This window comes from Phyllostomus discolor, chromosome 9, assembly GCF_004126475.2.
Source record: "Phyllostomus discolor isolate MPI-MPIP mPhyDis1 chromosome 9, mPhyDis1.pri.v3, whole genome shotgun sequence".
NCBI classification, from domain to species: Eukaryota; Metazoa; Chordata; class Mammalia; order Chiroptera; family Phyllostomidae; genus Phyllostomus; species Phyllostomus discolor.
Window position 1 is genome coordinate 27,907,991 of NC_040911.2, and position 15,341 is coordinate 27,923,331.

The window sequence follows — 15,341 nt, forward strand, 5'->3', positions numbered from 1 at the left end:
TCTCAGAAACATTATCTTCCAATTTTCTTTTTCCTTTGAAGAACATGTAATTTTCGAGTCAAACCTACTCTTGCTATACTTATTGGGAGAAAGGGAGAGCACCAAGTCTTGACAGAGGAACCTCTGATTCTCAGCTGCATGTACAACAAGGAGGGGCATGGCCGACATGCTGCCCGTTTCTGCGGAACGGTGAACAGTGTAAGGCTTTTCAAGAACGCCAACAGAACAGAAAGACATATTAAAATGGATTGGGACTAAAGTACAGTGGGTAGATTTGCGATTTTTCAATTATTCTTGTTACATTTATAAATTCTTCACTGGTCAAATAACAGTCCCATCTTTTCATCCTTTCATTCTTTTTCACTCCTTCTTTTTCCCCAGTTTGTTCTACAACAGAATGATTAGCATACTGTCTAATCTACAAATGGATGTAGTGAACAGGGGCCCATTTCAACTTCAAATAACACCAATGTAAGGCACAACTATTCAGGAATATTTTATATTTTCAAAGTATTTAGGAATTCTTTAATTAGAAAAATAAAGGCAATGGGATTATCTATCAGGTTCTAAAGGTACCCATGAATTAAATCACTCACATCCCCCTCTTAAAAAACAAAAAACAAAACAAAACCTTAAATCACATTGCTATTAAGCTTTCTTACAGTAAGGAGTAAGACCAAGCTATGCTAGAGTACAAAACCTGAAATTCTGAGCATGAAAATAATTTATTGACTAGACATCTGGTTTATTCAAGCATTAGGCCTACTGAAGACAGAATTGACACAGCTCATGGAGCAGGAAAAAAATCCACCCAGCACTGCTTAACTTCAAATTTCCTGGGGACGAAATCTCTGCCTTTTGTACTACAGACTCACCTTCAGGCATCCACATGTGCTGGTATTAACTTGACTAGGATGTGAGAACTTTCTGTACAGTCAACTTGGCAAGTGCCAATGCAACTTTCAGGGACATTCTTAGGCACACACAACAAATAGCGCTGCCTGCAGTAAAAGTCTTTGATAATCAAAGAAAAGAATACCACTTAAATATAGTATTACAAATAGAAAAAAATATGCACTTTTGCTAATGCACTGCTTTACATATCAGGAAAAATGTTATGAGATTTTTCTTTCTATGGGAGTAAAACTTAATTGATATTCAACTTTTAATCAACACTCAGATTATTTTGCAGTACTGGAAATCAAGCAAAAAAACTGATTTAACTTAAATTTAGAGAAGTGCAGGATTAATAATATGGAGTAATAGTTGCACTTCTTTGACTAACTCATTAAAAAATGCCAATTAAACATTTTCAGTTAAATTTTATTTTCTTAAAAAACGCAGCAGATCAACATTACAATTCAAGAACCTAAACTAAATACGCACTTGACAGTGAAGCACATCTTGAGTATGGAGTGAAAAGTTTTCAAAAACAAAACAAAACAAAACAAAAAAACAAAAAAACAACGTCAAACGTATCATCTCCAAATACCCAAATAATAAATCACTTCTGCAGGCCTTTTGTTGAGTGGAATCAGAAACAAAAAACTGAAGATTTATTGCTGTAAAAACATACCTGTAGTACAGTAGTATGAATCTTGGGTATTAAGCATAATCAGTTGAATGAAGTTAAGTTGTTGAAAATCTAATAAGAAATCCATGTGTGTGTGCGAGTCTACTAGCCAGTTGACCCAAGAGCAACTGAGATATCTAACTGTGCAGTGAACCCAGGGATGATTTTAAATCCCCATTTTTGGAAGGCAATTAAAAATTACAATTCTAACAGCCCACAAACCAAATTTTAAAAATTGTAGAAAGCAATTAAAACTACGTTCAAAGAGCCTTTTTTCCCAGCTCGATTTCAGCACCCCGAGGAGAAATAAAAAAGCATCCATGACTGTCACAGATGAAAACAAAATGAATGTGGTTGGAGTCAGTTATCTTTCCCACTGAGGTATAAAATCTATATAGAAATTTGATACTATACTATAACAAATTGTACTTCTCATAGTTCTGTTTTAATTTCCTTTGAACCCTGTTTTATATAGTTTTTAATTGTAAAAATGTTGCTTTCATGATTCTGAATCTGGTTCCAGTTCTTTTCATATATCTTTATATCAATATTTAATATACTGGCTACCAGTTCTAACCAGAAAAATCTTAGAAATCTCTTCACTATGACAGCACGTCCAGCAGAAATTACTGATGTGCAAGCAAACCCCAAAAGGCCTGGCTCTCTGGAGCGCACGTGTTGTTGATTGTTTCACTGTCTGAACACTCTTTACAACGATTCTCGACGAAAGACTCTCTCAATCTTGTAAACATCAGTGTGCACGGCCTCGCTGAACAGCGGTCGCACGTCCTCGGAAAGGAAGGCTGGCCCACAGCTAGTGAGAAGCGACCGTCTCCCGTCGTGATGGCCGCCACACCGTTCGTCCTGCGGGAGGAAGCACTTGTCCACGTTCGCTGCTTCAGAATGTGGCAGAAATGTATGCTGAGGTAGCCCAGTCAATCCTTACTTTTTTCTTTTTTCGTGTAAATTTGGTCTCAGAATATTTCTGGAAGCGTGACGTTTCGAAGAAGCCACTGCTGGGACCGGCTCCCAGTGCAGTCTCTGATGCTGGGCACCTGGCTGTCGTCCTCTGTAGCTTTGTCCAGGCACTGGTTACTGTTCACGTGCTGCAGCGTGAGCTTCTGAAACGGCAGGGGAGGGGTTTTCACGTGAACGCGGGAAACAAAGCCAAACAAAACCGTCTCAACCCTCATTTGGTAATTGTTAAATTCCTCAGTAGAAGAGGATTTTTGGTTTGTTTTGTGATGTGAATTATTGAAAGAACAAGGGAGACGAGGTACCTCTGTGAAGACGGCAGAAAGAGGTGTGTGGGGAGGAGAAAAGGCACCAGGGACAGTGGGCTCCCCCGAACTCGCAGCACAATGACCCCAATTCTAAGCCCATTTCTGCCATAAGCTTCGTGACAACTTTTATTGTTTTTGTGTTTTAGTTCCCTAAAAATATCACTGGATTAGTGGTTCCTAATTTAGGATCCTCAACCTATTTTCAAAGAGCTATTTCAAAATTGCTTCATTTCCCTAAGATAAAGCTGTTCAAATGAATTCTGGGATTCCATACCTCAAGTCCTCAGAAACTCAGGTCCTTTTGAAGACTCAAAATCACAGTATTTACAAAGCTGTCCTTAATAAATGGCTAATACATGTAACTATCCATCTTCCTGTCTACCTGTTTATATTCTAAATGGTCATGGTGATCTTTAGGGTATTTTTAAAGGAGAGGACAGATGACAATTAACAGGTACACGATGATTCACACTGATGAATCTGATACCCTGCCCCGGTCAGGTTCAGGACGCCAAAGCAACCATGTAGGAATCGTCATTAAGCATTATCCTGTGAGTGTATATATATCTCTTAGGAAATGTGAAATAGGTTTATTAAGAATACACATCTATTGCACTTTTTGCTTATGACTCTATTTTAATGTAATTCATTTATGTGGAACATTTTGTTTTCATAAGGCCTTGTTTGGTACCTGTCTGACCTAAAAACAAAACCCAATGATTGTATACAATGTAATGTTTTAGCTTTCAGTCATCTATCCTATATTGTGGTCAAAGAGGAAACTGGCAAAAGGCAGTACCCAGTCTGCTAGGGACAACTGGCTTTAGGTTCAGTATTACACATGTTAATTCTTACAAATGCATAATAGCATCTGGATGACAGTCAGCCTGGCTGTGGTTGTTTCTTACTCAGATGCATGTAGTTCACTTGCTGAGAGAAAGGGCTTTGCAGTCAGACATTTCTAGAATAAATTCCAGATCTGTCACATACCAACTGCAGTCATGCACTGCTTAATGACGAAAATACAACCCGAGGAACGCCTCATTAGGCACAGTGTCTCTGTGCGAACATCACAGGGTGCACTTACTTACACAGAGCTGGATGGTACAGCTCACTGCACACCTCGGTTGCATGGTACAGCCCACTGCTCCTGGGCTATAGGCCTGCACAGCATGTTGCTGCACAAAACCACCTGAGGCCAACTCAAGCACAAGAGAAAATGATGTGGTGAACACGAGATGTCCAAGGCTGCTGCCAGCCTCACACAGTATACTGTCTTACAGCATACTCTTTGTTTTTAAGTAGAAAGAGTAGACTCCACTATACTTCATTATTTTTAAATACATAAACCAGTAATACAGTCATTTATTGTCATTGGGCACTATGTACTGCACATAATTACATGTGCTGCACTTCTGTATCACCTGGCAAGGCAGCAGGTGTGCTTACACCAGCATCCTCACAAACACTGAGTCTTGTGCTATGGTGGCTACCTCACCAGCAGTAGGAATTGTCCGGCTCCATTACAGTCTGATGGGGCCACCATTTTTGTGGGCTGCTGTTGATGGAAACATTATGTGGCACATGGCTGTACATGCCATGAGCAAAAACCTCTCTAAGTCCCAAGTTCCTCATCTATAAAATCACAAAAATAATTAAAATTGTTATGAGGAACCCTGACTGGTGTGGCTCAGTTGGTTGGGCGTCATCCGGCAAACCAAAAGGTCCCTGGCTCAATTCCCAGTCAGAACACATGCCTGGGTTTCAGGCCAGGTCCCCAGTCGGGGAGTGCAAGAGGCAACCAATCCATGTTTCTCTCGAACACTGATGTTTTTCTCCCTGTCTTTCTCCCTCCCTTGCCCTCTCTCTAAGAGAGATAAGTAAACAGTTATGAGGAAAGACTGAAGATAACACACAGAAAGTGCTGCCTAGCTCAGAGCCTGTTCTTGATAAACGGCACTCGCTACTGGACACCTCGACCTCAGCAGTACCCCAGGCAGCCAGGAACACAACCTGGCAGGATGGAGAGCCAAAGGGCCCCATGCACACTGCCTGCTGCCACAGCCTTTAGTTACGTGTAACACCAAACCCTCAGACATTCCAGAAGGCCCCGCAAAACTTCTCTGAGCCTCAGCCTTTATCAGGCCCACAGTCAGTATTAATAAAAACTACGTACAACAAAAAGTTGAGCTGGGGAGTTGGTCCTTTCTCATTCTAATTTCTAAAAGTATTTCACTTATTTAGATTGATTAAAATAAACTAACAAAGACATAGGCATTGATCCACACTTGTTATTGCTCGAAATGAAAGAGAATCCCCACAATTTTAGGAAGCTAACTTCCACTGTGGAGCCCTGGCGTCGGGGGAGGGACCCTGCTCTGGCGGCGGTCTTCCCTGTGCTCAGCAGCGCACCTGGTCAGCACTGACCAGTTTCCACAGAGAAAAGGCTTACTTAAGGCAACTGGACAAATTTGTGACACAGCTAATTGTAACCTTTGAAGAGCAGGAAAAAAGCTATAATTGTCGTTGCATAAAAGTTCACCTGCAACCTAGAAAAATAACTTGCCACCTCCTGCCCCAAATCTCTAGATTTAACTGGGTCAAAATATACATTTTTACAGCAGAATGACCAGCTACAATTAGTCAAAACAAGAGTCTGGTATAAACTATTTGAAATGTAGTACAAATAAGACAGAGATATAAGCATACACAAATTTAATCAAACATAGTATTGTATTGTACAAACAATCTTGAGTCAAGAATCCCATGTCTGCCCTGACTGGCGTAGCTCAGTGGATTGAGCATGGGCTGCGAACCAAAGCATCGCAGGTTCGATTCCCAGTCAGGGCACATGCCTGGGTTGCAGGCCATGGCCCCCAGCAACCGCACATTGATGTTTCTCTCTCTCTTTCTCTCTCCCTCCCTCCCCTCTCTAAAAATAAATAAATAAAATCTTAAAAAAAAAAAATCCCATGTCTGCCTGAGATCTGCTGACACCATTTACATGCTCTGTGACCTTGAGTAATTTAATTTCCATTCTGGGCCTCAATATCCACAGGTACAAAAACAAAGTCCTGGATTCATTTCTAGGGTTCCTCTGAAATCTGAGACTTCATGATTTCAAATTTAGATTACAGGTTACTGATTTCAAATTTAGGTTACAGATTACTGACATAACTATTTTACTTTCTCAGATTGCTATGTTTTTGACTGACAGAGGCAGGACAATTCTGACAGTCCTTTACGAAGCTCCCTGCCTATGTGGCTCGGGCTGTGGGACCTGCACTGCAGCTTGACTTCTCCCTCCGCCCAATTGTCTTCTCCCTTTCCTTTTCACAGTGTTAATCTGGAAGAACTTCCAATAACATCCCGAACACTAATCTTATATCAAAGTTTGCTTCTGGGAGAACCCAGCCTGCAATACTGAAGTTTTATCTTAGGGAAAATACTTTGCAAAGTGCTCCAGGAGTTTTCAAACTTTATACTCATAACTGGATCTTTCTAAATACCCTAGACTTCTGGCCAAGATGGAGGCGTAGGTAGATACACTGTGCCTCCTTACACAACCAAAATAAGGACAACAATTTAGAAACAAACAAAAAAAACAACCAGTACTGACAGAAAATTGAACTGTATGGAAGTCCGACAACCAAGGAGTTAAAGAAGAAACATTCGTTCAGACCGGTAGGAGGGGTGGAGTCAGGCGGCTGGGTGGACTTGTGGGTGGAGAGGACTTGTGGCAAAGCAGTGGCTGGCAGACCCAGGGGCGTGCAAGGCAGCAGCAGGTAGACCCAGCGAGGCGGAGGATTGTGGAGGGGCACAGAGCACAAGGCGGCTGGCGAACTGGTTGGTCCCACATTCACGTGCAGATAAACCAAGAGAGACTGGGAGCGGAACAGACCGTGCAACCCAGGGTCCCAGCACAGGGAAATAAAGCCTCAAAACACTGATTGAAAACACCTGTGGGGGTTGAGGTGCCAGGATAGACTCATGGGGTCCTGGAACATACACAAACCTACCCACCTGGGAATCAGCACCAGAAGGGCCCAGTTTGCTTGAGGGAAGCAGCAGAAGGGACTGCAATCTGACAGAGCAGAGCAGGCGCCATTGTTCCCTCTCGGACCTGTCCCCCACATACTATGTCACAACCCAGCGACTGGTTTGCCCCACCCTGGTGAACACCTAAGGCTCCATCCCTCACTACATAACAGGTGCACTAAGACAAAAAAAAAAAAAAAAAAAGAAAAGAAAAAAAAAAGGCCCAAATGAGAGAACAGATCAAAGCTCCAGGAATAATACAACTAAGTGATGAAGAGATAGCTAACCTATCAGATGCACAGTTTGAAATACTGGTGATCAGGATGCTCAGAGTTGGTTGAATTTGGTTGCAAATTAGATGAACATATGAAGGCTATGCTAACTGAAATAAAGGAAAATGTATAGGGGAACAATAATGATGGGAAGAAAACTGGGACTCACATCAATGGAGTGGACCAGAAGGAAGAAAGAAATATATAATCAGAAAAGAATGAAGAAACAAGAATTCAAAAAAAATGAGAGGCTTAGGAACCTCCAGGACATCTTTAAACAATCCAACATCTGAATTATAGGGGTACCAGCAGGGGAAAAGGAAGAGCAAGTGGAAAAGATATTTGAACAAAAAAAAAAGGAGAACTTCCCCATTCTGGCAAAGGAAATAGGCTTCCAAGAAGTCCAGGTAGCTCAGAGAACCCCAAAGAACTTGGATCCAAGGAGGAACACACCAAGGCACATCATAATTACATTACCCAAGATAAAAATGAAGGAGAGAATCCTAGAAGCAGCAAGAGATAAGCAGACAGTAACCTACAAAGTAGTTCCCATCAGACTGTCAGCTGATTTCTCAAAAGAGACCTTGTAGGCAAGAAGGCGCTGGAAAGTATTCCAAGTCATGAAAGGCAATCTTTATATCCAAGATTGCTCTATCCAGCAAAGCTTTCATTTAGAATGGAAGGGCAGATAAAGTGTTTCTCAGATAAAGTCAAGTTAAAGGAGTTCATCACCACCAAGCCCTTATTATATGAAATGTTAAAGGAACTTAGAAAAAGAAGATAAAAAACATGTATGGTAAAATGACAGCAAACACAATTATTAACAACCACACCTAAAACAAAAACAAAAACAAACTAAGCAAACAACTAGAACAAGAACAGAACCACAGAAATGGAGATCCCATGGAGGGTTAGCAACAGGGGAGTGGGAGGAAGAGAGAGGGGGAAAAGGTACAGAGAATAAGTAGCATAGATGGTAGGTAGACGGGGAGGGTACGAATAGTATGGGAAATGTAGAAGCTAAAGAACTTACAAGTCTGACACATGGACATGAACTAAAGGGGGGGAACGTGGGTGGGAGAGTGCAGGGTGGAGGGGAATGAAGGGGGGGAAATGGGACAACTGTAATAACATAATCAATAAACTATATTGAAAAAAATACTCTAAACCACCTCTATCTCCCTAAATTTGCAATCATTTCCTTTTTAAAAAGTGTGTGTGTGCCCTGGCTGGCGTAGCTCAGTGGATTAAGCTCGGGCTGCGAACCAAAGTGTCGCAGGTTCGATTCCCAGTCAGGGTACATGCATAGGTTGTAAGCCACGGCCCCCAGCAACCGCACATTAATGTTTCTCTCTCTCTCTCTTTCTCCCTCCCTTCCCTCTCTAAAAATAAATAAATAAAATCTTAAAAAAAACAAACAAACCTGTATTAAAAAAAGTGTGTGTATGTGTGTACAATTTTTAGAGAGAGGGGAAGGGAGGGAGAAAGACAGGGAGAGAAACAACAATGTGCAGTTGCCTCTCATCCACCAGCTACTGAGGACTTGGCCTGCAACCTAGGCATGTGCCCTGACTGGGAATCAAACCCATGACCCTTTGGTTCACAGGCCAGTACTCAATGCACTGAGCCACACCAGCCAGGGCAAATTTTTAAGGAACATATTTTGGTTGTCACAATGACAGTGGTATGCCACTGGCATTTACCGTCTGGAGTCAGGGACTATGCATCCTGCAATATGTGGGATCACTGTATCCAAAATGGCAGTAGCATGTACCATGGAAAACTCAGGGGCAGAATAATCAGGCCATTTCCAATGGTTATTTTAACTGAGCTGTTGCTATATTTAACATTATTTTTACTGTAGTTTGACATGGTAAAGGGAAACCCAGGAATGATAAAACCTGGTGTTTGCCCTCTAGGATAAAAGACTGGTATATTAAGAAAAAGGAAAAAAAAAACCCCAAAACTACAAAGAAGCACAGAGTTAGAGGGGTCAGAGACAACTATAATCACAGCATTAGAGGGGTCAGACACAACTATATAATTAAACTAGCACTGAAAGCTAATCTCTGGCTGGGGTTCATGGAAATGATGTCCAAGGTGGGCCCTTAAGAATGGGTAGGATTTGTTAGGCAGAGGGAACTGTGTGATCTTAATTTTTAATTTAATTTTTAATTTATTTTAGTGAGAGGGGAACGGAGAGGAAGAGAGGGAGAAACTGAGAGAAAGAAATATAGCATGGTTACCTTCCATACACTCCCCAACTGGGGACCGAACCTGCAACACAGACACGTGCCCTGACCTGAAATCGAATCAGCAGCCTTTCAGTTTGTAGGACACTGCCCAACCAACTAACTGAGCCACAGTGGCTGGGACAGGAACTGAATCATCTTAAATATAAGGTGAGAAAGTACAGGGTAAGTTCAGGAAACAACAGGTCGATGACTAAAGTAGACTAGGGTTTGTATATAACAACAATTATAGGTAGAAAAGATGGCCAAAGCCATAACTTCAGACATCTCCATTTAAGGGGTAAAATGAAAAAGCAGAGGGAGGCAAAGCAGACAAAAGGAACACAGAGAAAGCTAAGAGAAGAAACTAAGCAGTAGCGTATCTAAAGCAGATGGATAAGAGGATTTAAAATATCAGCTCAGCAACAGCAACAGTAAATGCTATGAGAGTTTAGGGAAAAAGAGGCAGGGATGCTCCTGGCTTTGCATCCAGGAGCTGCTTCTGTAGGATCAGGCAGATACAGGAGCCAGGGCTGGAGAATCAGAGGCTCAAGGGCTGGCCATTCACCCGCCATCTAATGATGCAGGAAAAAGCAGGATGGCAAGTAGGAACAAAAGTCTTTCCTTACATGAAGAACACTTGTGCTTCTAAGCAGAGAAAGAAGAACCAGAGAAAGACATCTTGAAGGTGTTCATGCTGGTTCCAGAACCACAGGGCAAAAATACAAGTTGGGATAGGAGGCAAGGGAAAGAGGCTTACTGAAGATGCTTGGAACTACCACCTTCGAAGTATCTCTATGTGAGTGAATACAATGTACCCTTGGGGGAAGAGGGAGAAGCTCTGCAGGAAAGCAAAAATAAATAGAAAAAGTTTTAGCTGTGGCTTAGTGGACTGAGTGCCAGCCTGCGAACTGAGAGGTTGCCAGTTTGAAACCCAGTCAAGACACATGCCCGGGTTGCGGGCTAGGTCCCCAGTTGGGGGTGAGCGAAAGGCAACAGATCCATGTATCTCTTGCACATTGCAGTTTCTCTCTACCACTTTCCCCCTCCCTCCCTCTCTCTCTAAAGGTAAATAAATAAAAAAATATTATATGTCATTGAAATATCATTATGAGCAAGAGCATTTCATTAATTAAGACTCACTTTTCACCTAAACTTTGAATTCAGTAATTAAAAATCCTACTTTTTGCTCCATTTCTCCTATGCAGCTGCAGAGGCCAAGGGCATACAGAGGGAACAGTGGCTACTTAGAGACAACAAGGACCCAGAGACTATAGGCAACGCTAATTTAATACTGGGGAGATTAAAACAAATCTGACTCTCATTGTTTCTCCCATCTGTCAACTTTCTGAATATAAGAACAATTTGGTCTATATTCAAACTCCCTAAGAATTCATTTTTAGTGCTAAAGTCTATAAATATACCCAACAACACATATAATTTTACATGTTTTATCCTATACGTAAATGAATAACTTACCACAGGATCATACTCCCAAAGCTGGTTGCCTTTCAGGTGGTGGCATTTGAGCATTGTGACCGGGCCATTAAGTTTGGAGACGTCCAGACAAAGGTCGTCCGTCCTGATTTCCTTGTTGGCAGTGTAAGAGAAAACCTGAAAGACAGAAGTGGGTGCACACAAGCTCTAGCAGTAAAATCGGTCACATTTTATGTGCCCAATAAGCTGGGAGGGAAAAAACAAGTAAGATATACAATTTTGAACTTTATTACTGTAACAACTGTGAATAACCAACTAGAAAAGCTACCACTAATTTTACACAAAGGAAAGAGAAAGGTTTTCTCCACACAGAGTGTACTGTCAAGGTCTGTCATCTGTTAGACTAAAAAAGGCAAAGTCAGTCTCATGCACAGCAATATAAATATAGTTCTCACGAGGAGCCTTTTACAAACGTTTAGTTTAAAAATAATCATTAGATTGAAGGCTCCTTTCTCATAAAGGTCTTTATTATTTTTTCTTTAAAGGTAGGAAAATATTCCTGAGTGACGTCCCAAGGTAAAAAGGACAGAAAATCCAAAAATTATCCCTTTTAAAGCTTTACTAAAATACTCACCTGATTACCTCCCATACCATGACAGTTAAAAATTCCAACTTTTTCATTTTCTTTTCTAGCCATGTTATCCAGACACTGATTTGTTTCCACATTTCGTATCTATGGGACAATGAACAAACATCAGGAGTTAAAAAGATTAACCAGACAGACACATACAGATATACACACATTAAAATTAATTTAAACTGTCCACTACTATAAAAGAACTTCAGATGCTTGGCGAGGTAAGCTCTATGAGTTGGGGTAAAGTTTACTGTCTGGCTGTCACAAATTCTGTGGTTTAGAAAGGTCTTAGTCTTTATATCATAATTTTTGTGTTTCAGTGAAAAAAACCTTTGAAATTCTTTTTTAAAGATTTTATTTTTTTAGACAGAGGGGAAGGGTAGGAGAAAGAGGGAGAGAAACATCAATGTGTGGCTGCCTCTTGTGCGCCCCCTGCTGGGGACCTTGCCCGCAATCCATGCATGTGTCCTGACTGGGAACCAAACTGGCAACACTGGTTCATAGGCCAGCACTCAATCCACTGAGCCACCAGCCAGAACCAAAATTCTTAATTATTTCATTTTTCCCAACCTGTTCTAGGTTTTGTATTTGGTCCAGTAAACTCTTTTTTGCCTAATAATTTAAAGCAATTTAACAACTTCCTGTGGGCAATGTTAACCACCAAGTTAGGGGGTGTCACTTTTACTGCTCTGATGACTTCTTAGGTGATACAAGGTAGCTATTTTCTAATCAGAGTTTAGAGCGTGGCTTAACTGGGAGCCTAAGCATGGGGCAGTGCAAACACCACTCCTTTGTTAGATAACTGCCAATTACATAAAAGGAATTTAAACCAGTCATCAAAATTAAGAAGAATATTTTAAGCAATGCACCTTGATATTTTGTTTCCTCTGAATTATTGCAGTTTAAAAGCATACTGTAAACTAGCAGACAGCTGAAAGTTCTAAATCTGTTCCCATGGATGGTACTGTTAGCAGCTAAGCCAAAGGGGATGTGTGACAAACTACACCTGTCATGTCATGTAGACAGAAAGAAAATGTAATGAATTTTGTGTGACAGATAAAATGGAGGGAAAGTTGAAACTACAAATAAGCCATTTGTTTTTATAAACAAATGCACAGTCTGTACATTATTCCAGTATCTGATCAGGCACTAATAAGCCCATATGCATTTTTTTCTTACAAAGACACGAAGACATAGCTGTGAAAGACTGTCCTATTAACAGGCTGCCAGGAATAGGAACTGGGGTTTTCGCTGAAGTGAGACCCAGGTTTAAATCTAAATGACCCAAACTTTATGAGATCAATTTCCTACAGTAACTGGGAGATAATGCTGGCTCTGTGCTGAGATTAGGTAAGGTTTCACCTACCTAATTCAGAGTCTGGCACTTGGTAGTAAGCACAGAAATACTAGCAGTCTGATTTGCCACCTTACTGCCAGTCACCTGCATCTTGCTATTCCGTCAACCTCAAACTCAGTTCTCCCAACACAGGATTTTTCAACTATATAATGCTGACACTTTCTCATCTCAATATTTTAAAATGTCCCTGCCATTCCACCCTTGCCCTTGAGAATTGCTATCTAAAACAAACCTCATTATCAGTCCTCCAAAAGATTCTCTCTTCTCCTGATACCCTATGTCTGTTAATAATCCCATCACTTGTCTAATTACTTAAGATGGAAATCTCAGGGTCCTTTCTTTTCTGGGTCCAACACATCATATCATATTCAGGAATTCTTTTACCATGTAATTCACATTATCTTTTTCTGCCTATTATTTTCATTCAGAAACCTATTACCTCATAAACAGATTTTATGAAAGGTGTTATAATTGGATACAAATTTGCATACAACTTATCTTTCTGCTCTGCAGTGAGTAGTCAATCAGTACTTGATGATCACGGCTACCTTGCTTGAAAAAGGATTCAGATTATTTCCTTGTACTTTTGAAAAAAATTAGACTTTCCATCCCTCTTTCTCAATTTTTTCCTTACAAACACAAGTGGAAAGTTTGCTGAAGAAAGGTAATAAGTGCACAGGAAACATCAGAGAGGACCTGATGTTCTCTTTGGCTTCTCTTTTTCAGATGGAACGGTTAAATAGCTGATTGTCTTTTACCAAACTCAAAATTAATACAATTCTCCAAACTCCAAATGTAGTAAGGTGTTCCATTACTCTCTATCTTATAATAAATCAACATTGATTATTTTGTTTCGACAACTGATCTTGCTAATTATAGTATGTAAATTAGCCTTACTCTGTGCTAGGTATTGTTTTGTGAGTTTTGTATACCATTCTTACAACTTTCCTATGCATAATCTGGGGTTGCTTTCTGACATGAGAGATCTAAGTCTATTCCTTGGGGTTACTGCTGATTATAAAATATTAAAAGTATAGTTTCTTCAAGGATTGGAAACCACTGCTTTCTGCCAATTGTTAGAGTGAGTGACATAAATCTTGATTAGCAAGATGTGGCCAGGGAGGCCCAGTACAGGTGGGTGATCAGGGACTCCCAGTATAGATGGGTGACCAGGGACTCGTCTGGGGGCCTCTCATGGGACCTGACAGCACTCGCCTGAAATGCAGGGGAGTATTGGAGTGATGCCCCCACACATTTGAGATGAAGTAGGAACTTCTGTCAGAGGGCAGCCATTCAGGTTTGGGTCCCTGGGTGGCTTTACCAACAGAAGGCAGAGAAGGTTCTGGTTGGCCCTACAACTAGGTCATGTCTTAGTAGCTGAAGGGGCCATTTCTCCAGGCTGGCTTTACTACACACTGGGTAGCTAGAGAAGACGGTTTTCAGAGTATCCTCCTTTCCCTGGGAGGAAGACAGTGGTGCACTTCACCTGTGGAGTGTGTAAAATGATGTGTTGAGGGTGCGAAAAACTAGAATGACTAGAGGATGAGCTGTGGGAACCTTCTGTCCTTTAGAACACTGGTTCATAGGTCTGGTAGGACTTAACTTGGAAAAGTCTTTGGAGAAGGAAAGCATTAGGAACCAACATTAGGGATGTTGAATCAGATGTTCAAAATTGTAATTTCAAACAGCTTTAAGGCTATGCAACCAATTACCAGCTCTCTAGTGAAGCATGGTAGGTAGAAGAGGTGGTGACAGCCACTTGCTTCAGTGTTTACATTGGGATGCAAACAGGTACTAGGGTTGGTTATCCAGTAACATCTGGCACTTAGGTCAGTGAAAAAAAAAAACAACCACCAGCACTTGGGAAAATACAGAATGACATAAAATGTATACGCATGTTATTAGGGAGAAGAGAAATTACAGGAAAGAATTTAAGACTGGTTAATATAAGGATGTTCTAGTCAAATGTCTCCTTGGTTGGACTTCTTTAAAAACAACAACAACAAAAGGACTAAAGCAAAAAAAAAAAAAAAAAAAGAGGAAAAATGCGAACTTCTGACAAGTTTGGGAGTACTCCAAAGTACAGTGTAAGGATTGCTGGGCAGGCACCGGGGCTCGCCCACTCGCTGGAGGACCCCGGCAAGGAATGCTCAGGACTTTTAGTACACCATGAATGCCTTCCAGTTCATTTGCATTCCGAGTTACATCTTGATGACTATCCCCCTTGGTGGGTAACACAGTACTTGGTGATTATCAAAATGTCTCGGTGATTATCAAAAGCTGAGATTCTGAAACTAAAAGACGGATTTGACGCAGAAAAAGAAGGGCGCTTTCCCTCACTGCAGTAGACACTTCTGCATATAAACGTGATCCTGACGTTTTCCTTAGTGGAGCAGGAAAATAACTACTGACAGGATGGTTTGGGAATCTGATATAATCCATCCCTATGGAAGCTGTTTTAGGATGTACATACTCTAAATTACCTGAGAGTAAAGATGACTATGGAGGATATC

The 15,341-nt window shown here is 41.0% G+C and overlaps 1 protein-coding gene across 3 annotated transcripts in view; it reads right to left on the minus strand.

Moving 5' to 3' along the window:
• Nucleotides 1-1,306: 1,306 nt before the first annotated feature.
• Nucleotides 1,307-15,341, minus strand: part of GALNT1 (polypeptide N-acetylgalactosaminyltransferase 1) — a 132,553-nt gene continuing 118,518 nt past the window's right edge. For all 3 annotated transcript variants that reach the window (XM_036009154.1, XM_036009155.1, XM_028524318.2), the window contains 3 exons: nt 11,469-11,567; nt 10,877-11,011; nt 1,307-2,694 (listed from right to left, as the gene is read on the minus strand). In XM_036009154.1, the coding sequence (XP_035865047.1) occupies nt 2,548-2,694; nt 10,877-11,011; nt 11,469-11,567 (381 nt within the window). In that variant the 3' untranslated portion in view covers nt 1,307-2,547. The remainder of the gene's footprint in view (nt 2,695-10,876; nt 11,012-11,468; nt 11,568-15,341) is intronic.